A 25,946-nucleotide genomic window follows, 5' to 3' on the forward strand; every position below is an offset into this window, starting at 1 on the left:
TTCTTTATATATATCTGCCTCATTGAATTTCTGATGATAAGCATACAATGTTTGTAAGTAAAAAAAAATCAAGTGTTAAAAGCAAATTGAATTGAACAATAAAAATTTCCCAAAATATTTATGTCACATATCAATTTAACTTATCAAAAACACCATAGTTTCATAGCCAAAAGCAAAACCTTACCAAACTTTGTAAAAAATTTACTCACTTATTTTTAATTGACAATACCAAATTTTTGACATTAAGGTCAGGAAACAATTCAGTAACAAAAATGTATCTCTACGTATCCTATGTCTCACTTTATTTTTTTCATCTCTGATTTGTCACGAGGATTTCTGTGTAAGCTGAGATGCTACAGTAGCTGTCATCCGCCCCATCAGGACAACTGCTTACCTTCGCAGACCCAGAAAAGATTTTCCAGTTATCATTTACAAAGGATGTTTTGCTTTGCTTACATGAAAATTTCTCTATTGCTGGATCATTCCTGGTTAGCCTATTTCTTCTGTTTTTGCTACTATTCAATCCTTTTACCTTTTTTGTTTCTCACCAATGCTTTCTTCAACTTATTTGAGTAATTAAACTTTTTCCAAGGAAACAAAAAGAAACAAGGTGTCATAATTATTCTGGGGCAATCTAGGTTTCTTTTTTAATACTTTAAAATAAAGTGTATTAAGTAGAAACCAAAAAGACATAAACAGAATCCAAAAAGATTTTAAGAGGCTACCTAAATAAATAATAAAGTGGCACTGGGATACTCAGAACCCAAAAGACAATTTACAAGGACCAACAGACCATTAATGAAAAAAAGGTCTATAGTAACTGCGGGCACCCAAACACTGTTAGATAAAACCGAGAAAGAAAGCAGCTTAGGAAAAGAGAAAACACACACAACCTAACCCCCCACCCAAAAAACCCCACCAGAAGTACTTAACCTTACATAACTTACTCTGAGCATGCTTTAAACATGTGTGACATGACATCAAACTAGCAAGGCAGTTAAAATCATGAGAGCAATGAGAAAAGTAACAGTTCAGTAAAGTCTAAAATGATTGTTATTATTCCTCAGTTTGAAAAGGTAAAAAGAGGATACAATCAAAATGTATAAAACTGCAAGTCATGAACCGCTGAGAGCACATTTCAAAAGCCAATAAACTCATTTAAAGAGAAATAAAAGGACTTACATCTTAACATTTAAATAGACAACATTATGTAAAAAAAACAAATACAAAAAGTTCAACAATTATTTAGTGCTATTGAATTAGCAAATTTTTATTTCAAATTCAGTGCAAATTGACATTTGGAAGATAAAAATTACCTGAACAATGATCTTGTATTTGGTGTTGTAACAGAATCAAATTGCTATAGAAAATTCACAGCTCTTATCTTAGACTTCTTTGCTTATCCCTTCACAGATGTGTAATAAAGTCTACAAATGATACTTCGAGTACAACCGCTTTAAATAATAGTAGGCCAATCATATGTCTTTGCATGTAACTGGGGACATGCTCACCAAATATGGGGTCATACATTTAGCAAAATGTCAATGATTGCCATGTTTTCATGCGAAATACTAGCCTGACTGCTCAGCTCTCCCTAGCTTGTCCTCTACTTTATCACGAACACGAAGAAACAGAGAACTCAATGAGCACATTCTAGATCACACTTGCAAAGAAACTATTTTTTTTAAAGCTTCTCTTTTAAGATCCAACTAGACTAAACAAAATCTGCTTTTTAAGTACTTAAGTATAATACTTAAATAGAGTCAGAAAAATGTCAATATGAATTTGAAAGTAAGATTTAGAGCAAATAGTTTGCTTTGGAAAGTTACCTGCAACACATGACCTCAAATATTTAAAAAAAATTTAGCTAAATTACCATTAACACGGTGGAATCCATTCTCCAACTAGATTGCAAAATAAATGAAAAGTGTCAGCAATACTATACGACGACCACAATAAAGTACAAAGTTTTAAAAGGATATGCTTTGGTTCTTTTAGAAGAGATATCTTTAGTCTCATGTCTCCACCTTCACCATAAAATTTAAATGCCACTTAATTGTATTCCCTGTAAAAACAAAAGCAGAAGAAAATAAAAAGTCAGGATTAAAAGGAAACATATGTAAACACATAAGAAAGCAGACGAAACAGTTTTGTACTCCAGCCCTTTCCATCTTTCTTGCACTAGACACAGGGGAAAAGGTTCCCCAGGGGGACCAGAGCCTTGGGCAGAGCACCAGGGTACTCCTCAAGCTGCCGAGACAGCCCTACAAGTCCAAGACATCATTAAGTAAATCTAATCAGGTAAAAAAAAAAATGCCGCAGACAATCCTGAGGCCAAACGAAGAGATTCTGCCAAATGGAACTCATCAAAGACCAGTGTTAGCCCTGTGTAATGGCTCTAAATTAAACCTCCAAAGTCTGAACAAGGAATGAACTACATTTTTAAACGCTTTAATTCTAGAACCCCCATGGGAATAAGATGGCATTGACCACGTCTTGCAGTACTACTCAGCAGGCTTGGGGTGGGGTGAGAGCGAGGGAGTGGGAAGCAATGAATGCTGAATACAGCAGCTTTGGTTCCCACGTGGCTATGAGAAACATAATTCTTTAAGAGGTAACACTTTCAGGTTCAGTGTTGTGGCAGTTCAGTTAAAGCCAACAGCTGTTAGACTGCTCCACTTCAATCTAGCCCCCAACTAAGTGCTCTGAGGCAAGCAGCGAAAGACACCTGGGTCCTGTCACCTGTGGGGACCCAGGCAGAGCTCCCGGTTCCTGACTTCGGTGTGGCCCAGCCCTGGCTGTTGTAGCCAGCTGGGGAATGAACCAGCACTTGGAAGATTCTCTCTCTGCAATTCTGACTTGCAAATAAATATATTATTAAAAAAGAAAGAGGGGTACCATTTTGATTATAAAATTCATGTAAAAACCACAGTATACCAAATAAAAACTTGCGGAAAAAAGAGTAGCACCTTCCAAATAACCAAGTCATCAAAATAAACAGGTCAAGGCTAAGTTCTCTGACCCCATTTTACATCTACAAACTTCTGAGTGACACCATGAGCCTAAACTCAAAAGTCAATTCAGTGAAAGTATAATTAAAGGGGAAAAAATCCCTTTACCCAATCAAAAGTTACCGCAAACTACATCAAAGGACGTGCTGATCATGTTTGCAGACCTCCCTTAGATACTTTCTTGTTACCCTGAATCCAGGAAGAATTTCGGATTCTATAGTGCACTAACTACTGGTACAGCTGCATTTCAAATCATTCTTTTCATTTCTTCCTCCTGGTTGTCAGCGTGATTTCAGTTGAACTTCAAAAGTATGAGGCTGTATCACACTGCCAGAGCTAGAACACAGCCTCTCCCAGACACACTTCACAGGTTCACTTTTTGATCATAGGAATTTGTCAACTTCCTCAAAAACCCCTTTATCCTTTCCACCAGGCCTCCTCCAATCAGTGAAGAGAAAAAGAATAACATCATCGGTACTTCTGCCTTTTCACAATAACTCAAATTTACTCCGCTTATAAAGATTTAAATAAAATAAAAGCAGAGAAATTCTTGCTACTGGAAGTGACAATGAACAAAACAGATAAGGAAATGCAGATAGAAGCTGGAAATATTATTAAAATCAAGAATTATAAAATGGCCTGGTTTTTATAAGAAAGGGACTACCAACTGCTCAGAAACATGGTACCAATAAATTACAGAAAGAAGCAGGAGGCATCCCAAACCTGGAGGAGGCGCTCTTACTCAGAAGCATTCCATTTAGCTGAGCTCATGAGAACAAACAATATGAGCCTTCTGGTGTGGGACTGCATACGGCAAGGCTGCACAAGCTGCATTAGAACACAGGCGATTCAGAGAAGTCTAGAGCTACTTCAATGCTACACTGAGACACTTTCAGTCTGCTCAAAAGCATTGGTCACTGAGGGTCTGGCCAACTGGTAGGAGGAACAGGAGTAAGACACCGCAAAGAAAACTCCCAGGGTCCTGATAATTAGTAGCTTTACGTAAGAAGCATGTGATAATAAGTATGCGCTTACTATTAAAAATCACTTATAAGCCATTCCTGGTCCAGTGGAGATAAATATTTATGAGATTTGGGAGGAAAAAAAATGTTATCAGTTTTTGCAGCTCCATCATAATAAAAACTACCACCAGCCTTTCCTCTTTTAGAGGCAGCCTCGGAATTTACCTTCTGCTCTTCCACTTACCCCTCCAAATGCTTCTAAACAGAATGCCGTGGTTGCTTTAACTAAGTCAGCACACAAAGTCCAGAGCAACGAAGACAGAACAAGTAATGACAAACACAGAGCAGGGGAAGGAGTGAGGAGTACAGACCATGCAGGAAAAGGACATCTGACCAAAGACAAAGGAAAAGCTTCAGTTTTTCCTCTGAATGAACCAAGTCAACAGGAGGGGGCTGCCATAGTGGCACAGGAGGCAAGTCTCAGCCCACGACACTAGAATCTCACATATGCCAGTCTGGGTTCCAGATGCTCCTCTTCTGCTCCAATTCCCTGCTAATGCGCATGGGAAGCCAAAGCCTGACCAAGCTCTGGCCTCTGGGAGTAAATCAGCACATGGACGATCTCTGTCCCTCTGATTTTGTCTTTCAAGTAAATCTTTAAGAGAAGCAACAGCAGCAGCAAGTGCAGAGGTTATAAGCAAGACTGATACCATTTGACTTACATTTTGAAATAAACATCTATGTGGCATGCGAAAACCCACACTTTCAGTTAGCAACAATGGAAGCAGAAAAACAAGCTAGGATTTCAGTAAATCCTCAAGAGAGATTGTCGCTGTCCCACAGCAATGGACTTGGTGCATGGAGCCGATAATAACACACGTAGACCCTGACTGATGGTCAAAGCCGTAGTTTATTAGTGGCATCAAACTTTATACACTGAGGGCCATACAGGATAAGGGAGGAAGTATTGAGCTCATCAACAAAACCATCAATGCTTTTGTTTGGAACTCTTTTGTCTTGTATATTCCACCAGGTGTTCTCATATACATACTGTCCACTCAACTGTTCTTATGCAAATGATATCCAATAAGGTATACAAAAGGTAGCCATTTGGTTATTCTCCTCCAAATATTATCCAACCAACTGTAATCCTGTGCTCACTGACCTTCTAGGGTCACAATGTCCTCCTACAAGAGATGAAAGTAGTTTGTAAGAGAAAAACAAGGCAGGCTATAAAACACATGATAAAGCAGACAGACTCTGAATATATTTTGAGGGAAGATTCATTAGGATTCATTGACAAACTGGGTTTAAGACCACGATAGAAGTCAGTATAAAGAGTGCTAAGACAAGTGAAAGCTGATCAACCATTTGACCCAGCTATCCCACTTTGGGGAATATATCCAAAGGAAACAAAATCTGCATATGAGAAAGCGACCTGTAGTCCTATATTTACAGCAACAGAATCTACACTAGCAAAGACATGGAAAAAACACAGATGCCTGTCAAAAGAGAAACTGATTTAAAAAAAAAAAAAAAACTAGTATATCTACTCCACGGAATACTACTCAGCTATTAGAAAAAATGAAATTCTACCATTTACAACAAAATGGTCCCAACTAGATACCATTATGCTCAATGAAATAAGCCAATAATGGAAGGACAAATATTACATGTTCTCTCTGATATAAGGCAACCTTCATGCAAAATATAAGATCAATAGACCTACAGGTAAACATGTATATACATACAGTCATCCACAGGAACTCTACAACAGAGGCAAGTATGCCACGTAGTGGAGACACACCACCGCATGCATCTCTACTTCTGAATCAAAGATGGACTCCCAAAGAAACTGTTAAATGTATCTTGACCATAGAATGCTGGGCTTTCCACCATGGTCTACACCTACAATATCAGGATGCACTTACACAGTAGAATCATGGACTTGTGACTCCTGCTGAAGGACTCCACTGATGTTGCAATATAGTGGGAAACAGTGGAAGGAGAAGAGGATTGGGAGGATGGAAGGGGAAATCCTGAGCCTAAAGAATTGCAATCATGGGGCCCGGTGCAATAGCATAATGGCTAAAGTCCTTGCCTTAAACGTGCCAGGAACCCATACGGGGTGCTGGTTCTAATCCCGGCAGCTCCATTTCCCATCCAGCTCCCTGCTTGTGGCCTGGGAAAGCAGTCAAGGATGGCCCAAAGCCTTGGGACCCTGCACCCATGTGGGAGACCTGGAAAGAAGCTCCTGGTTCCTGGCTTCAGATCAGTGCAGCACCGGCCGTTGCGGTCACTTGGGGAATGAATCATTGGACGGAAGATCTTCCTCCCTGTCTCTCCTCCACTCTGTACATCTGCCTTTCCAATAAAATAAATCAATCTTTGAAAACAAAAGAGAATTGTTACCATGCAAAAAAAAAATAGAAATGACTAACATTTTTTTTTTAGAAAAATTATTTATTTTTACTGAAAGAGTTACAGAGAGAAGGAAAACAAGAGATAAAGATGTTCAGGCCAGAGCTGAGCCTGTCTGAAACCAGGAGCCAGGAGTCTCTTCCAGGCCTCACATATGCAGGGTCCCAAGGCTTTGGGTCATCTTCGACTGCTTTCCCAGGCCACAAGCAGGGAGCTGAATGGGAGGCAAAGCAGCAGGGACACGAACCAATGTCCATTCTGAATCCCGGTATGTGCAAGGCAAGACTTAGCACTGAGCCGTCGCACTGGGCCAAGAGCCTCTTCCAGGCCTCGGGGCAGGTGCAGGAGCCAAGCTCTTGGGCCATCTTCTGCACCCGTTCCAGGCACACTGCAGGAAGGAGGACTGGGTGGACCAGCTGGGATGCTAACTGCCACTGGCATTGCAGAGAATGGCTCAAGCCTTTTTGCCACCACGCCTTCCCTTATGGGACCTGTACTGGCAAGAAGAATATTCTTTTCTATCTGTACTAAGTCTACGTCAAGTGTATTAACATTGAAAAATATTATCTAAATGTTTATATCTTACATAAATTCATGCTTATTACTTTTGTGTATTAATACCTAATTCATCCAAATATTTACAATCATAATACTTTTAAACATTTACTCAAAAGATTAATTTCAGACTTCTAAATTCAATTAGAAGAGAGAAAAAACATTGTTCAAAACTCAATCAGCACTTACAGAATAGCAAAAGAGAATTATAACTAATCTCAATTTTTCTCTTTGAACTTATTTCTTCTGGTAGGGTAAAATTTTACATTTCCAAGGCAAAAAAGTGAAGTTTCCCTCCTCACATTGCCTGAAACCGCACCAAGGTTTGTTAGCAAACAACTTGATTCATTTCTATTATTTACTTGAGAGTCAGAGGCAGGGCAAGAGTTCCCCTGGCCCACTCCCCAGAGCCCTGTAATGGCAAAAGTCGGGTTGGGCCAAAGCCAGAAGCAGGAATTCAATCCATGTCTCCCACCACGGTGCTGAGAACCCAAATACTTGAGCCATCAGTCCTGCTTCCAGGGTGTGCACTAAGAGGAAGCTGAAGCCAGGAGCAGAGCTAAGTATCAAACACAGGCACTCCAAGAAGAACGCAGGCAGCTTAACCCACATCTTCACCTCTAGGACAAAGGTGCACCCTGGTGGGTGCAGTTCTACCAGGAAATAAGATGGTCATATTTTATAAAATGGCCATCATGCAGGCTTTTCCAAGTAGACAAGATTTTCCTTATATTCAAACTCTAAAAATTACACCAAGCATCAGCAAAGATCAACCAGAGTCTATCTCAGAAATCACACGTAGGCCGAGGTGCTTTGCCTAGCAGTGAAGACACTGATTAAACACCTGTGTCCTGCACCAGGCCACCAGCTTTGACTCTGGCTGCACAGCAGCTTCCCGCTGACGCAGACCTCGACAGGAACAGTTCATTTCCCGCCACACACTCACCTGGACTGAGTCCCCTGACCTAGGTTTCAGTCCTGTAAGGGCCATTGCCAGCTTTCAGGAAAGAACCAGCAAATGATAGCACACGCTCTCTTTTTCTCGCTATTCCTGAGTGCTTTAGTTCATTGTGTATATAAATATCCAACTTTATAGCTATTAAAGCCTTTTCTTCGTCAAAGAACCAGGTTTAAGCCTGTTTTTGAAAATATTGCTCTTAGTGGGGTATGGTTAGGTTCCAACGAATTTATGGGCACTAATCCCATTTATTGGTTTTTTTTGAAACTACATAACTTTTTCATGTGTCATTGCGACCCTGCATATTGACAACAATCAGACAAGGCAGTAAAACCACAATTATCTATGACTTGCTCTTCTCACCCCTCATTACTAATTCAAGGATTCACAAAGACTACTATCTTTTCGAAATGTTTATAATCTTTTTTTAAAGATTTATTTATTTTTATTGGAAAGCCAGATTTATAGTGAGAAGAACAGAGAAAGAACTTTCATCAGCTGGCTCACTCCCCAAGTGGCCACAACAACCAGAGCTGAGCTGATCTGAAGCCAGGAGCTTCTTCAGGGTCTCCCACATGGGTGCAGGGTTCCAAGGCTTTGGGCCATCCTCTACGTCTTTGCAGGCCACAAGCAGGGAGCTGGAAAGGAAGTGGAACAGCTGGGATACGAAACGGCACACATATGGGATCCTAGTGCTTGCAAGGAAAGGACTTTAGCCACTAGGCTACTGCGTCAGGCCCCAAAGTGTTTATACTCTTAATCATCAAAATATACAAAGCTAGTCCAATGTTCCAAACTATGCCTTTTCTCCGCCCTACTGCATGCTTCCTGCTCACCTTCCACATGGAGTACTGCACAGTCACAACCTAACGCCATGACTCTTCTCAGTCCCTTCCCTTCAACCCATCACTGCCTCTAATGATTAATCCTACCTTTCCAGGTCATTCTTTGACTAAGAATTCTTCAAATGGTTGTCTCCTTCATGGAAAATCCTTGATTTAGTTTTCAAGATCCTTCATCAACTACCTTTCTATAACCTGACATCCTATTATTCAGCTTTACCACATACCCTACTGAGGTCAATGTCATGAATAGAGCAAGATCAAATGCTTACTGGGTATGTACCAGATGAGCAATCACAAATAATTCTGTATGTTGATTTCCTGTTCTCCAAACTGTTGAAAAACTGAGCAAACTGTCAAACATATACCAACTGAAAAAAGATGAGATTTTAACTTTTATGTTCCATCTTGCTGTTATATTGTATTCTGTTCCCCAACTAATCACTCAATTTGGTCTATCCTTTGTTTTATAGTTGCTATCTCTCTCAAATTCAGCTTTTGTAGGGCTTTACAATCTTTCAAAACACAAGATTCCAGAAGGCACCAGAAATTCTATCTTCTTGATATGCCTACTAGCCAAAATTCATTGAGCTTGATCTTCTACAGTTGATCTTACAAAAACAATTATTTTCTTCAACTGCAAATATAAAACTTCATTTTAATACTGAGTCAATCAGGCCAGTCTCTTCCCCTAACGAAATTCTTCCTGGTTCTGGACCCAGTCAGGGATTCTTGCATACTGTGGGAGGTCAAGACCAAGTCTGAGAATCTGACCAAGCTTATGGACAAACCACTTCCCCGGAAAAATTCACAAGCACACGAAATTCTAGACACAATTTCATAAGCGTTATGAACGCTGAAGCCCAATCATCTGTTATTGGAAATGGAACCCAGCCCAATCATCTATCCAGGTTAAAAATCCGTTAAAAATAAATATTCCAAGAGTGGGGATTATTGTACTTGTGGATTACGCCCTGTACAGTACAACACACACAGAAGCTATGTAGAAATCTCTGCTAATGAATAAGTTCTCCACAGATAGAATGAGACAACTGGCAGTCTTCCCTTCCATAGTAACACCTATGACCTAACATCAACAACTCCACAATAATGACTCCGCCATTCACGGGTGGACTATCCACGCATCCCCTAAGCCGGATCTTCTCCCCGTTGTCCCCATACCCACTTCAAAATCAGGGCTGCCTCCTTCGCGCCCAACAGCCGCACCCAGAACCCCACTAAATCCAGGCAGACAAAAAATAACTGATGCGCCGAAAGCACACCGCCTAGGCAGTAAGGCGGCACCCAGCGACGGCCACGGCTTTCAAAGCCGTCCCTCACCCTATCCAGAGCGGAATGGATTTACCTCAGGCTCCAGAAGAGAGGCGGTGATGGCTCTCACAGAGCTGGGACCGGTTGCCAAGAAGCCTCCCGACCTCCCCGTCACCATAGCGACTTCCAAGAGCCACGGAGCCTCCCTCTTCTCGCGATACTTCCCCGCTTGGCGTCATCCGAGTGGGCCTTGAAGCCCGCTCCACAAAGCCCGCCTCTCCCGCAGGGGACTTGTGGGGCTGGGCCCCGCCCCCACCGCGGGCGGCACCGTAACCTGTCTCTTCTTCCTGCTTCACAAAACTCCCCCAAGCTATCTGTTGAAAAATCTTCCAGAACATTGCCACTGCCATAGACCACAGAGAAAACAATCCTTCGCTTTTCTTCGTCGTGTAGCAGAGACGTCCCCTCCCACCCGAGCCCGTGGTGGGGAGTGCACGCATGCGCGTGAGCGACCCGAAGATGGCGGGGGGGGGGAACGGTCGCACTTTTTTTTTTTTTTCAAATTGGGGGTTCCCAGAAGCCATTGCGCGCGTTTGTAACGAATTTCCGTTCGAGTTTGTATTTTAGGCGCCATTTTCGAGTGAAGGACCCGGAGCCGAGGCAGCGGTAGGAGTGGAGCGTGTGTGTGTGTGTATGTGTGTGCGCGCGGCGGGGTGACGGGCGGGAGGCCTGTCCGCCGTCCGCAGCCCCGGACGAGGCGGGCCGCCCCTCGGGCGGGGGGCTTGTCCTGCTCCCGACGAGGCTGTCAGCCCGGCACTTCCTGTCCGGCCGCGGGCGCCTGAGGGGAGCGGCGGCGCCGGGGCTGCGGCTGTCAGCCTCCCGGCCCCGCGGTGCCCGCCCCGGCCCCTGCCCCCGACCCGCGGTGCCCGCCGCCGACCCCGGGCTGTCGGGGAGGGCGGGCGCCGCTCGATGTCCGCGCGGTGCGAGGACGGTCCTGCCCGGGGCGGACGGAGCCGGTGCCCGGGACGCGCGGCTGGCGGGCGGCCCCGCAGCCCTGCACCCGGACCCCGAACGGTCCGCCTGACGCGCCGCCCGCCCTGCCCGCCGCAGCCACCATGCCGCGCAGAGGCACCCAGCCCTCCACCGCCCGCAGCCGCGACGACGGGCCGGCCGCCCTGGACGGCAGCGACGCGGAGCCCGAGAGCCCGGCCGCGGACGCAGGTGAGCCCCGTCCCAGGCGCTCGCCGGGTGCTGTGCCTGTGGCTCCTGGCGTGCCCGGTGACAGATCGCTGACCCTTGTCGAGGTCCCCGCGTGGTGAGCGGGCGCCCCGAAGGTGCTGCTCGTGAGGGTGGGGAGCGGGGTTTGCACAAGGCTGGGCGACTCCTCTCCTGGCCTGCTAGACGGGGCACTCGGTGGTGCAGGTGCTGCTTTCAGTAAAACAAAGCTCAGAGTGCTTTAGGATGCCACTGTGTCCCTGTAGGAGGAATGCTGCGTAGTTTGCACAAGCGATGTCCTGCTTCCCTTCCCTTTTTGTTAACGGACCAGCAAGCAGTAATCCTGCCCTAAGTGAGCTAACACCCCTCCCCTGTGCCCCCTGCTCCCCGCAGAGGCGCCGGGCGAGGAGGTGGACAGCAGAACCCTGGCCGAGATTCTGAGCAGCATTCCTCCTCCCCCGCCCCCGGCCATGGCCAGTGAGGCCGGCGCGCCGCGGCTCATGATCACGCACATCGTCAACCAGAACTTCAAATCCTACGCCGGGGAGAAAATCCTGGGACCTTTCCATAAGGTAGCGTCCGCTGCAGAGAACTGCTGGGAGGGAATGCCTCTTTATCCAGATGCTTCACTTTAGGCTCGCGATTCGCTCGTAGAAACACCAGTTACGTCTCCTAGGATTTTAACAAACGTCTCCGATGATTGCAAGTTTGTCTTGATCTGGTTATCTTTGATTCCTCTAGAAGTTTTCCTCACTGGGTGGAGTAAATATTTTTTGCTTGAAGAGAACTGTTGCAGTCGGTGTTGTGAAAGATTTAGGATGTGATTTTATTTAAGGTGTTGACGCTTATGAGAACATGTTAGCAATGAAAACTTGTGCAGCAAATAGAAACTAAAATGATTTCAGTCGGTGGTTGTTAGTATGACCTCTTAAATTTATTTTCTTTTTTTATGCAGCGCTTTTCCTGTATTATTGGGCCAAATGGCAGTGGCAAATCCAATGTTATCGATTCTATGCTTTTTGTGTTTGGTTATCGAGCACAAAAAATAAGATCTAAAAAGCTCTCAGTACTAATACATAATTCTGATGAACACAAGGATATACAGAGTTGTACTGTAGAAGTTCATTTTCAAAAGATAATTGATAAGGTAAGGGCCTTCTGCTTGGTTATTTGAACTTCAAGTGATTTTTGCACTGTTTGAACAAAGCTTTTAGCAGTTTCAGGGTCCTGAGTGCTAAATGGGCCTTCTTTAAGAGTGCTATGAGTTTGGGCTTAAATTTGTAAAGTTATGTTTTTAATTGTTTAGGGTAAATTTGCTCAATTTGGAAATTGGATCTGTTGAGTTATTTCCAAGCAGCATTCTGGATGTGCCATAAGGCTCAGGGTTTGTCTGTTAAGAGAGTGCTTTAGTGGGAGCTATTTGCTTGATTGTTTTGAAGGTGCTTTCTTTTCATTTTTGTTTAACAAAAATGTAGGAAACACGTGAAGCATAAGTGATTAAATAGAGTTCAAAATTAAAAACTAATGCAACGGGGCAATGACTGGGCTTCCGGCTTTTGTTGTCTCTGTGTGAGAGGGCTTGGGCTGCACAGAAGCATCTGTTTCAGTGATGCGTTCAGTTGTGCAGTTTGGATCAGAAAGTAGATTGTCAATAAATGAGGTATTCTTTTGCCTGCTAATTAGTTTTCATTTAGATCTTCAGTATAGCAGCTTTTATGATCAAGGAAAGTGAAATTTTAGTATTTAAACATAACTGCTTTTTATTTTTTAAATCTTTATTAAAACCTAGCAGTTATTATTTCTTTGTATTTCTCCTTAACTTTAATGATGCATTTCTGTACCCACTCAAAATCTAAAACGTAGCACCCTGTTAGCACCTACCTCCCTTTTCCTTGAGTCGTCTTTCTCAGCTTTTGAATGACTTTTGAATTCGATGGGATTCTGGTCCAACTGTATCAACCCTTCAGAAAGATTTTTAGCTTATTTGGGAGTGGAGTTTTTATGGCATTTGTTTCTCTCACTTTTTGATTTTTGTGATCTTTGAGAAAGGGGGCAAGCAACCTGGAAAAGCATCTGTTCTGTGCTAAGCAAGGTTTTTTCTGACAACTCTTGCCAGATTGCAGGCCTGGTCAGTGAAATTTTTAATCCACAATATCAGTTTCAGTATGAAGTAAAATTCAAAGCAGGCCTGTGAGTTAATACCAACAACTGTTTCCTGATTTTGTTCCTCCTAAAACAGGAAGGAGACGATTATGAAGTGGTTCCTGACAGTAACTTTTATGTATCCAGAACGGCCTACAGAGACAATACTTCTGTGTATCACATCAGTGGGAAGAAAAAGACATTTAAGGATGTTGGAATTCTTCTTCGAAGCCATGGAATTGACTTGGACCATAATAGGTTTTTAATCTTGCAGGTAAGTTTATGAAGGATTTCTGAAGGTCTTCCTTCCCTCACCCCTCTCCCAACCAGAAAGGTTTTCCCTGTTGGATGACTCTTAGGTTTTTGAGGCCTTAAAGTACTGTAGCAGCACATCATGGTTTACATAATATAGTCAATATGCGAATCATAATTTGCTGCTCTAGAAATTTAAGGAAAATCATTCAAAACTATTTACTCCAATTTGTTTTTATTTTTGATGGACTGGCATACTTGTTCCGCTGTAGCAGCACGTAAATATTGGCGTAGTGAAATAAGTATTAAACACCAATATTATTGTGCTGCTTTAGCGTGACAGGCATATAACAACCAGTTAGTTTTCTTCTTAACACCTAAGATGGGTACTGGCTATCTCAAAGTTTATTCACTTTAGTTTTCATTTTCTTTCAAGTAGTCTAGTTTCTTGAACTACTAATGGTCAGTCAGAAGGAAACTTTCATACTACATTCTTAAGTATGGCAATCCTTGCAGGCTAAGTCTTCAAAGAAGTGTAAAATTAAGTGCCTGGTATTCTGTTGTTGTTTGTTTTTTTGTTTTTAATAGGAATCCTATCAAATCCTTTTTTTCTTTCCTGTGCCTTGTCTTTGAAGCAGAATATATTTTATCATTTTAAAGTTCCTCTTTTAGTTTGAGGGTATCTTCTGTGTCCTTTCCAGTATCACTAAGGGCATAATAGTAAAACCAGAACTGTTTTGTGACAGAAATTCCTGCTACTACTTTATATAGTGTGTATGCTATTATTTGAAAAATATGTGAAACTTTTGATTGCCTACCAGTTTTGTTAGAATGACCTGATGTTCCCAGTAACATTTGTAAAATGTTAGCCCCTATTTCCTTCTACTTGCTACTTTTTAGAAATGCAACTTTGTATTTTGTTTAATTTATGGACAGAGACTGACACAAGGTACAGAGAAAGGCAGAGCTCATTGTTCAGTACGAGTTTTGATACAGATAAGCAGGAATAGGATGCACTATTAAAAAGTACTGAGTGTGTGTGACCCTAGGATTGGCTTTGGGATTGAAGCCTCATTTTGAGGCTGTAAATCAAGCAGGCTCCTTTTTTTTAAGGCTTTTATCTTGAACATTTCTGGAGTTGAAGGTTTTAAAAAGTACATCATATGTTATATAGTATTGGAATGTTCCAAAGGTGTTTGAGTGATGGTTTAGGAAGAAATAACTCATTCATTATGTGAGAACTTTCGGAATCAGGGAACCCACGGGCTCTAAAGACCTGAGAATAAATTACTTGAAATTGTTTACCTAAGATTCTGAGTGGTGTTTTGACATAGATATAAATCAAGTGAAGATTAACACAGAAATAAGAGTTGATGAGACAGCAAAGGATTAGCCGTGGATTAAGCATCAGTTTTGTTCAAAAGGTTGAGGAACTAAGTAGATGAAAAAAAATGTACAGTGGAAGGAATTGCAACATGGGGAACTCAGAATTGTATTAGCTTTTTAAAAAAGTAAATACCAACTTTCTAATAAGTAAAACTGACTCATGTTCTAGAGTAAAATTGTATATGAATGTAGGATTAAAGATTGAGTTTTTTTTATTATTTTAATGGAGTTTAAATTTTATGGACTTTTTTTAGACCTGTTTTGGTGGATTGTGGATAACAGATTAATGTCCCTATGTAATACTTATTTGATGATACCATTTTGTGGGAAATTTGCTTTTGTTTACTTTGGGAGTTTTACACCTATGCAAAAAGTCAGTAGAAAAGTGGGTAACATTTTAGCCATTTAACTTTGTTACTTCATGTAATTTCTATAATAAAGGAAGCTATAATATAAGAATTTGCTGAGGGTAAATGAGAATGATCCTTAAGCCATTTGTCATGGTTGAAAATACTTCTTCCTGGGTAATTGCAGGATAACTTTCCAGGTTAACAGATTTAATTTGATTCTTACAGATGAGAACTTTAGGAAATCGTCTGTTAGGAAGAAAAAACAGATTGGAATAGGTAGAACTAATTTGCCCTACTAAAAGTTTGGGGAAAGTGGCAGTGGTTTCTATGGATTTATTAAGTAATTTATTGTCAAAATCTTACACATTTAACTAGAATTTTTAAAGCATTGAAGGTAAGTAAGAGTGTGGTTTTTATTGCCCTCGTTTCTGCTGGATAACATTCATCTTTAAAGTTATCTGATTTAGGAGGCTGGGAAAGAGTACAGAACACTAAATTTCAGAAATGCATTGGGGGAAATTTTTATAAAATGTGGGTATTTGTTTAATAGGTCTTTTCAAGTAAACATTTCTTAAATTTGAATTCATGTGAGATTTTGTCAGCTGATCGTTCGGAGTTCCTAGCACTGTGCTGGGATGCCATAGTTAATAGAGATGTTTCTTGTCCTTGCGTTTATGCCTGCCTTCCAAAGGCATTGGAATATGATAGATCACTCTACTTTTTGTATTTGCACACAGTTTCCCCTTTATCCATGTTACTTAGTTCAAGCAAGTAGTTTTACTAGCTCAAAATGACTTTTCATGAGTAACCAAAATTGATTTTAGTGCAGTTGAATACACTGGAAAGCTACTGCAGTTAGCGCAGCCTGAAGTTTGGCAACTGTGCTCTTTATTTTTATTACAAAACCTAAGTTAACCATTAAACCAAGCACCAAGAGATTTTTTGTTGTTGTGTTGTTTTGTAATTTGGAGGTTGGATTAACCTCAGCCTTACACTCTTACCTATCCTTGGGTTCTTCCTTTTTCCAGTAATTTTTTGCAACAAAGTAATTGACAGCCCCATAGCACATTTGCATCTCTCTGAGGATCATTGAGGCATTATTCGAAACAAAAGTGTTAGTATTAGCTACGTGATTTACACTTGCTAATACTTGAATTATACTTGAATATAAAGCTAAAGGCATATTTCCCTGTTCCTCTTAACTGTTAAAGCTGTGTTGTAAATTAGATTATGACTGATGGAAATGAATCACAATATGGCCTTCAATGAAGATTGAATTCATTGGTGTTGTGTCCTATACAAGCTTGTTGGCTGGTTTCATTACTCTTAAAAACCACTCTTGATATTTTCCACGGTTTAATATTTCTTGTAGAGTTTAAACATGATTTGAAATATCAGTATCCCAAAGCAGTGCTTTAAGTTTTTATGCTACAGAAAATAGAGGGAGCAGTACAGGAGACAATGAGGCTTTGCCAGGTTCAAATACTAACGTTATAGCGACTTGAACATGCCTGTGTTACTGTTCCACCTCTGTAATTGGATACCTTGTTGTGAAAGGGTGAGCTTAATTTCAGTTTAATAATTTAGCGTAGTTAGTTAATTTGCCCTGAATTTACATTTTATGACTTCATGTAAAATAGATACATTTTCAGAAGACTAAGTCTTCTGGGCACCACTGTCAACCCACTGATGGCGTAGAGTACAACACCAAATGAACATGGAAGGAGGAAAGTCGATGATACCAAGTGACCAGGCAGGTAAAAAAAAAGAGAGAGCCATGGAATATTCAGAGGAGTAAAGGCCTGATTGGTTTAAAGGCATTGGTGAAATAGTGCTTACTTGGTAACAGTAAGCTGGAAAACAAGAATGCAATATGGTGTAATCCAAAGTAATGTCAGGTAGCCCTTAAGATGGAATTATTTTGATTCATAGATAAACTATTTTTATGTATATATATTTTTGTGGTTGTTGTTTTAAGATTTAGCTATTTCAAAGAGCCACCGAGGCAGAAACAGCTCCTTCATTCACCAATAACTCCCCAGATGGCTGCAACAGCAGGTGCTGAAGCAGGGACCCAAGGATTTAGGCCCTTCTCTGCCGCTTCCGCAGGCATATTAGCAGAGTGCTGCAGCTGGAGCAGAGCAGTAGGGCCTCACCTGGCAGCCCTCACAGGCAGCAGCTAGCCCACTTCACCACGATGCTGACCTGTCTTCCAAGTAGATTGCAAAATGACTATCTTATCCTGCACTTTATGAAAATTAGAGGCTTTGTAAATACAGCTCGTTGTTATTAAATTTACTCCAAATTCTTTGAGGTGTGATCGTGTGCATTTAAGAAGTAAGGATTGCTGAGACATAACGTGATTCTACAGCCAGCCTTTTGTTTTTAATGGAAAATGATAGGTTTTTGTTTTTCCACTTGACTGCCCCTCTACAGTAATATAGGTTACAAATGTTTTTTTCTTTTTTTTACTTCTGCAAAGTAGAATTAAAATGTCTTTACTTGAAAGGCAGAACTGGCTATTCCCTGTGTTATTTGACTCCCCAGATGGCCACAGTGCCCAGACTTGGGCCGGTCCATCTCCAGGAGCCAGAAACTTAGGCATCTCCATGGGAACGCAGGATCCCGTGCATTTAGGCCATCGTCTGCTGCTTGCCCTGACACGTCAGCAGGGAACACCCGTGTGATCTGGGGTGTCGGTGCTGGGTGTGGGCTCTACTCACCAGAACGCACCCCCTGCAGCCCTTCTTTTAAGGACTTAATTAACAGTGAGGTTTTGTACTATAATTCTTAGCTGCTAAATTAATGGTGACAAAGGTTCTGTTGTATTCTTTTTATATGTCCTTTGCTGTTTAGGGCTCTCATTAGGAAATTAGAACTTTAAATAAACAAAAGAAGTTTGTTTTGATGTGAAAAAATTTCGAATCCCATGCTTATTCATATGTATCTAGCATTTTATGCATGTTAACTCTAAAGCTAGACAAGGTTCCTTGTATAGTTTGAGGATAAAGGGTCTTTGAAAATTCTCTTAAGAGTAAGAAGTCTAATGCTGCCTGGGCCCGGCAGCATGGCCTAGTGGTTAAAGTCCTCACCTTGAAAGCCCCGGGATTCCATATGGGCGCCAGTTCTAGTCCCAGCAGCTCCACTTCCCATCCAGCTCCCTGCTTGTGGCCTGGGAAAGCAGTCGAGGACAGCCCAATGCATTGGGACCCTGCACCCGCGTGGGAGACCTGGAAGAGGTTCCAGGTTCCCGGCTTCGGATCGGCGCGCATCGGCCCGTTGTGGCTCACTTGGGGAGTGAATCATCAGACGGAAGATCTTCCTCTCTGTCTCTCCTCCTCTCTGTATATCTGGCTGTAATAAAATGAATAAATTTAAAAAAAAAAAAGTCTAATGCTGCCACCGTAATCAGATTGCAAATCATACAGATACCTTGTTAAATTTTGCTTGCTGAAAGTTAAGTTTTCTTTATATCCAAAGAACATTTTAGGTAGGCTGTGTGTGTGTGTGTATTTGTTTTCATTAAATCTCTTGAAGCTACTTGGTATATACATTGTCCCATGTTCTCTCTTAAGATTTCTTTAAATGAACATATACAAAGAGTGTGGATTACGGCTTCTTTTAAAGGGTGAAGTGGAACAGATTGCTATGATGAAACCAAAAGGCCAGACTGAACACGATGAGGGTATGCTTGAATATTTAGAAGATATAATTGGTTGTGGACGACTAAATGAACCTATAAAAGTTTTGTGTCGGAGAGTAGAAATCCTTAATGAACACAGAGGAGAGAAGGTAACTTCCATAGACGTTTGTGCGTCAGAATCTTATTTGTGGATTAATATTTTACTGAGTTACAACATAAAAACAAAAATGTTTATTGTGATAAATTGAAATTTCTGCTTTATGTTGTGAACATTTAAGATAAATATTCTTAATATTTTTTTTGAACTCACTCTGAATGTAGGAAGTGTAGTTCAGTCTTTAAATATTTTTATTTTTTAGCTGAACAGAGTTAAGATGGTGGAAAAGGAAAAGGATGCCTTAGAAGGAGAAAAGAACACAGCGATTGAATTTCTTAAATTGGAAAATGAAATTTTTAAGCAAAAGAATCATGTTTGTCAGTATTACATGTAAGTACCTTATTTATCAAATTTTGTGTTTTTAAATCATTAATCCAAGTCCTCTTTTCCTAGGGAAATTTGAATGCTAGAAAAAAAATCGAAAAATTGTTCTGTGTGAAGGATCATCAGATAATTAGACCATTGAACTTGGCATTTTGCTATTCCACTTTTAAGTTGGGAAGTAGGATCACAAATGTTTATTTACTTGTACATATACTGCAGAATCTGTGAATAAGGGAATGTATATTCCAAGACCCCCCCGAGTAAATTGCAAAGTACATACTGAACTACATGAAGGAACATCCAACAGGTTTACAGGCAGTCTTAACTTTTTTTAAAAACGCATGTATTCAAAAAAACGGAGTAGAAGGGTCTAGCCACCGATTTACTTGCCAAACAGCTTGTCTGAAACCAAGAACCAGAAGCTTCTTGCAAGTCTCCCACGTTGAGTGTGGGCCCACATTCTTGGGCCATCTTGTGGAGCCTTCCAGACACGTTAGCAAAGAACTAACTGGAAGTGGCACAGCTGGCACAGCGATACCCATGTGGGATGTCCACAGAGCAGCTGCACCTCCTTACCTTTGGCTTCCAGTTTCTGAGAACTTGAAGTGCTTTCACATACTGTGCTTTTTCTCAGGTTTTTTTTGTTTGTCTGTTTTTGTTTTTTCTACACAGTGTAACATTCCCATTGGAAACTGTTAGACCAGATCTAAAACTTAAAATGAACCTGTTGGGCTCCAGAATTTTACCTTTACAATTCCCTCTCTGTAATCCTCAAGAAATTATAAATTGATGTAGTTAAGAATATTTTAGGAACTGGTTTTACCATAATGGATATACAGTTTTAGGAGTGGCATTTTAGGGTCCCTAATTTTTTTTATATTTCTCCTAGTTATGATCTGCAGAAACGAATTGCTGAAATGGAAACTCAGAGGGAAAAAATTCATGAAGACACCAAAGAAATTAATGAGAAAAGCAATGTACTATCAAATGAAATGAAAGTTAAGAATAAAGCCGTGAAAGATGTAGAGAAGTAATAATCTTTTGGAAAGTACTGAAAGTATTTAGACTCAGTTAACTTCTATTGTGTGTGTCTATATATATGTAAACTTAACTGCAGTATATTGAGAGCACAGTCATTTGTCGTTATAAAATGGTCTTGTTTTGCCCCAAAAAAAAACCTTTCCGCTTTGCAGATTGAATGCCTCTTAAGTATTGGGGGATGCTGCCCCCTAGTGGCATAACATAGTAACAAAATGATGAAAACAAATGTTTAAGCCACAGAGCTGATTTAGAGGTAGAATTTGCTTGTTCTATTTGTTGATCATGACCCTACCCTATGCGAGGATTCAGTGACACCAGTGCCACTTCTGACTTATGTGAATTTCTTCTTTATCTCCCAAAATATTTTTTCCCGTTTTATGGTACCATTTTTACATACCTAGACATTATGGTCTCCCAGAAATGAAATAATCAGATTAAAATGTAAAATGGCTCTCATACCAAATATTTTGTTTAAGGATTTGTTTATTTGCAAGAGTAGCAGGAGGAGAGATCTTCCATCTGCTGCCTTATTTCCTAGATGACCTCAAGGGCCAGGGCCTGACCAGGCTAATGCCAGAAGCTTCAGCCTGATCTCCCACATAGGGGTGGCAAGAGCACGAACAGTTTGGCCACCTTCCCTGGCATTTGCCAGGCCATTAGCAAGGAGCTAGATCAGAAGTACAACGGCCGGACTCCATCACACCCAGTTTGGATATTGGCATTGCAGGCCGAGGCTGTACGCACTGTGCCACGATGTTGGCCACAGCAAAAAATGTCACACCTCTAGCTATCACCTGGGAAATCCGCTTTCTATAGGGAGCCACCTTACAAGAACTTGCACAGGAGCCGGTGCTGCTGTGTAGTGGATGAAGCTACCGCATGCACCACTTGTGTTCCATGTGCTCTGGTTTGAGTCCTGGCTACTCCATTGCTGATGCAGCTCCCTGCTACTACTCGTGGAAAAGCAGCGGAAGGTGGCCCAAGTCCTTGGTCCCTTCTGACCACCCCAGCTTTGTCATTTGTGGCCATCTGGGACGTGACCCAGTAGATGAAAGAACATAGGAAGGACAAGTAAGATGGTTTTAATGTAATGGAATATTCAAAATAATGACTAGTAATTTGTTTGCTTTGCTAGGAAACTGAATAAAATTACGAAATTTATTGAAGAAAATAAAGAAAAGTTTACACAACTAGATTTGGAAGATGTTCAAGTTAGGGAAAAACTAAAACATGCTACAAGTAAAGCCAAGAAACTGGAGAAACAGCTCCACAAAGACAAAGACAAGGTGGGTGCCGGGAACACGTATCTAGCTCATTGTTCTCGTGGACGGGCTCGGCCCTGAGGCCTAAGACCGTGGTCAAGAGTTTTTGGATTTGTTACTGGATTTCTACTGGGGAAACTTTAATCCATTGATTTTGGGCTTTGTTGTTACATTATAACAACAAAATGTTAGGGAAAACAATTGTCAAATCAGCAGTTATATTTTAGTGATGTATATATGAAGATATTTTTGGTTAGGAGGTAACTGGTTTTTTTAAATACCACCAGTGACCTAACAAAATAAGCCAGCAGTTCTGGTAGCTGAGAAGGCTGCCAGGTGGGAGCATACATGGAAGGGCAGTGAGGAGATAGGCTTTCCTGGCAGTTCCTTCACGTTACCATGGATTGCGTGAATTTTGTAACATGAATTTGAACTTCTGGAACTGTCTCATGGTTTCTGGACCACAGTTGACTGCAGATAACAGAAACCATAAAAAATAAGATCATGTGATGGAACCACTAGATTTGAGTGTTTGATTTCCATAAAAGCAAAACAGGAATTCCTCCTTGAAGAAGGAAAGAATTTACCAGTCCTAAACTTAAGAAAAAAAATGGGCAAAATATGGATAAAAGCTAACTTACTAGGAACTGAACACTGGTTAATTTGAATTCTCTCGAACCATGTTCATTGATTCCCAAAATATTAACATCAATGACACCTAAACCTTGTCCTCTAGAGAAAGGTTTTTTGTATATTACATAGCCTCATATAACATGTAGGCATTTTCCAAATTTTGGAAACAGATTTGTTTTTGTTCAAAAGATTGTTTCTGTTCAGTTAACAAGTATATTGATCATTGTTTGGGAAACATGGATTTTGGGAAATGTTGGCCTCTGCTCATCCAGTGTAAACAAAATAGCATGGACTGGGGCTGGCACAGTGGTGTCCCAAGTAAAGTGACTGCCTGAAGCGCCACTCCCCCACGGGTTCCGCTTGGAGCCCCGGTTCTGCTGTAGCTCCCTAATGTGCCTGTAAAGGCAGCAGAGGTTGGCCCTGAGCCCTGTGGGAAGCCCACAGGGAGCTCCTGGTCATGGTGGCAGTGGAGGAGTGAACCACATTTGTAGACTGAGAGAAAACGGAAACGAGTGATTGGCTGCGAAGATACTTCAGGCTAGCTAGTTTGAATTATGAATAAAACGAAGATCTACAGGACCCTGGGAAATACTGATAATGTTGGATAGACTAAGAAGTGTAGGTTGTAGCAGTAACTTTTTCTATAATCTTAGGTGGAAGAATTTAAAAGTATACCTGCCAAGAGTCAGAATATCATAACTGAAACCACAAATAGAAACAAAGCCCTTGAAAAGGAGAAAGAGAAGGAAGAGGAAAAGCTAAAGGAAGTCATGGACAGTCTGAAGCAGGAAACACAAGGACTTCAGAAAGAAAAAGAAGTAAGATTTTACAATTAATGTTTATTTTGATGGTTTTGTTTTCATTACACCACCCCTATGACACTGGGACCCCATATCCAAGCATCCTTCAGGTCCTGTTGCTCCGCTTTCAAGCCAGCTTAAAGGCCAGGATGATGTACCTGGCTGCTATGGTTAAACGCATGATCTCTATGTAACTGCTGCCACTCGCCACCCAGCCTAGCCTTTCAAATCTTTCACAAACCTAACAGAAAATGAACTGGTAAAAAAAAAAATTGGTCATCCTAGAATCTCCCCTTTTTGCACTGCTTTCCACTTTTAAAAAACACATTTTAACACAGTGGGAATTGGTGATGGCAGTGGTGATGTAAGATCAGATATCTTTTTTTCTTAAGATTTATTTATTTTTTTATTACAAAGTCAGATATACACAGAGGAGGAGAGACAGAGAGGAAGATCTTCCGCCAATGATTCACTCCCCAAGTGAGCCACGACGGCCGGTACTGCGCCAATCCGAAGCCGGGAACCAGGAACCTCCTCCAGGTCTCCCACATGGGTGCAGGGTCCCAAAGCTTTGGGCCGTCCTCGACTGCTTTCCCAGGCCACAAGCAGGGAGCTGGATGGGAAGTGGAGCTGCTGGGATTAGAACCGGCACCCATATGGGATCCCGGGGCTTTCAAGGCAAGGACTTTAGCCGCTAGGCCACGCTGCCGGGCCCTCAGATATCTTGGTATATCTGCTACTCTTAAGCCTATTGAATCATTTTTTTTTTCTCCAGTTATTTCCTTGGTAAGTAATATGCTGCTAACCCAGCACCTGGTCACGCTCAGCCGGGTTAGCATCAGCTCCCTTTTGCTTCTGTAGCTCTTGTGTATTAGTTAAAAGCTGCTTTGTACAGGTTAGTTTGTCTCCAGGTTATCTTTTTTTTTTTTTAATATTTATTTTTATTGGAAAGGCAGAGGCAGATCAGATTTATAGAGAGAAGGCGAGAGAAAGATCTTTCATCAGCTAATTCATTTCCCAAATGGCCACAATGGCTGAAGCTCAGCCAATCCCAAGCCAGGAGCTTCTTCCAGGTCTCCCACTTGGGTGCAGGGGCCCAAGGCTTTGAGCCGTCCTTTGCTGCCTTCCCAGGCTGGAAGCAGGAAGCTGGATGGAAAGTGCAGCCGCCAGAACCTGCACCAGCACCCGTGTGTGACCCTGGCACTTTGAAGAGGAGGATTTAGCCATTGAGCCATCATGCTGGATCCTGTTGCAGCATTTTAGCACTTTGTTGATAAAAGAAGTATCCAGCACAGGGGTCTGTATGAACTTGACCGTGTGTGTATTTGCCACAGCCTGTTTGGCAATTCTGAGATTGTAAATATGTTACAGAAATTGGTTATCGAATTAATTGCATAAAAAGTGATAGACATACTCTTGATATACTATACATTAGGATACCTGTGTAATAGAGTGACAGTGAATTTTTCAGTAGCTTTTATAATGGAGTATTTGATAGTGGATTTTCATGTTTACTCACTAATATATCGAGAGTATCTCTGTGTGCCTTGCTCTCTTTGTTGACAAAATCAGGGCTTAAATTTAAATGCCTTCATTTCCTAAGCATAACATCAAAATCCTCAATGTAGATTATACTAGAGGAAACTATGCTGAATAGTTCCTGTGAGATTAATTGGAAAAAGGTTGTACATATGGTGAGTATTGACAGGCAGAAACTGTTATGCTATCGTATCTGTAAGAATTATTTCTGTATACTGGGAAAGTAGAATCTTTCTTATTGGGATGTAAAATCATATGCCTTTCATCTCAATTTAGGTCTGAAAATACATCCATTTCTAATGTAATGGCTTTGTATTTTGCAGAACCGGGAGAAAGAACTTATGGGTTTCAGCAAATCAGTAAATGAAGCACGGTCGAAGATGGACGTGGCCCAGTCAGAACTGGATATCTATCTCAGTGGACACCACACTGCCGTGTCTCAGCTGAACAAGGCCAAGGAGGCTCTGCTTGCGGCTTCGCAGACCCTCAAAGAGAGGACAGGCGCAATCAGAGACATAGAGGCCAAACTGCCTCAGACCGCGCGAGAGCTCAAGGAGGTAAACCTTCCCTCTCTCTCCTGAATGCTGTCTGTCAGCCCAGTTTATGCATTTTTTTTTTTTAAGATTTATTTTATTTTTATTACAAAGTCAGATACACTGAGAGGAGGAGAGACAGAGAGGAAGTGGAGCTGCCAGGATTAGAACCAGCGGCCATATGGGATCAAGGCGAGGACCTTAGCCACTAGGCCACACTGCCGAGCCCTATGCATTTTTTGTTGCTTTTTACCCAAACACATAAAGCAGTAGGAACATAATTGTACATTTATTTGAACAAAAGGAAGGTTGTTTTTTGAAATCTTAAATGTAGGCAGTGTATATAAGCTTTAATGAATAAGTAAACAACTGAATGATTTCATCAATTTTTTAATTCAATCTGATTCTCTTCCAAGACAACAATGTGTTGCAAAATAATCAAGCCTTATTTGTCAATGGCACCTCCACAATTTTGAGTGAATAAATCTAAGTAAGGAATTTCAAGAATTTAATCTCGCTCTTCCAGTCAAGGTAGCAATGGAAGATTGTGTTTGAAGAAAAGCTATATGCTAAAAATAAATACAAATATCTTCCATTTTAGTGAGTGCTCGGTGTTTGATCATGATAAAAATTCATGACAAATGTCAG

The 25,946-nt window shown here is 41.3% G+C and overlaps 2 protein-coding genes across 2 annotated transcripts in view; one reads left to right on the forward strand and one right to left on the reverse strand.

The window, feature by feature from the left end:
* IFT80 (intraflagellar transport 80) overlaps positions 1-10,251 on the reverse strand; it is a 109,624-nt gene extending 99,373 nt beyond the window's left edge. Inside the window, exons 1-2 of the mRNA XM_058661499.1 lie at positions 10,116-10,251; positions 1,877-2,065 (exon numbers count right to left, since the gene is read on the reverse strand). The gene's annotated coding sequence lies outside the window, so the exon portion shown is untranslated. The remainder of the gene's footprint in view (positions 1-1,876; positions 2,066-10,115) is intronic.
* A 284-nt stretch (positions 10,252-10,535) lies between these two features.
* Positions 10,536-25,946, forward strand: part of SMC4 (structural maintenance of chromosomes 4) — a 30,714-nt gene continuing 15,303 nt past the window's right edge. Inside the window, exons 1-11 of the mRNA XM_058661500.1 lie at positions 10,536-10,687; positions 11,132-11,242; positions 11,630-11,808; positions 12,192-12,383; positions 13,476-13,652; positions 18,994-19,158; positions 19,369-19,496; positions 20,380-20,520; positions 21,667-21,817; positions 23,080-23,244; positions 25,089-25,322. Coding sequence (XP_058517483.1) covers positions 11,137-11,242; positions 11,630-11,808; positions 12,192-12,383; positions 13,476-13,652; positions 18,994-19,158; positions 19,369-19,496; positions 20,380-20,520; positions 21,667-21,817; positions 23,080-23,244; positions 25,089-25,322 — 1,638 coding nt within the window. The 5' untranslated portion in view covers positions 10,536-10,687; positions 11,132-11,136. The remainder of the gene's footprint in view (positions 10,688-11,131; positions 11,243-11,629; positions 11,809-12,191; positions 12,384-13,475; positions 13,653-18,993; positions 19,159-19,368; positions 19,497-20,379; positions 20,521-21,666; positions 21,818-23,079; positions 23,245-25,088; positions 25,323-25,946) is intronic.

The sequence above is a fragment of the Ochotona princeps genome, chromosome 3 (genome assembly GCF_030435755.1).
Source record: "Ochotona princeps isolate mOchPri1 chromosome 3, mOchPri1.hap1, whole genome shotgun sequence".
NCBI lineage: Eukaryota > Metazoa > Chordata > Mammalia > Lagomorpha > Ochotonidae > Ochotona > Ochotona princeps.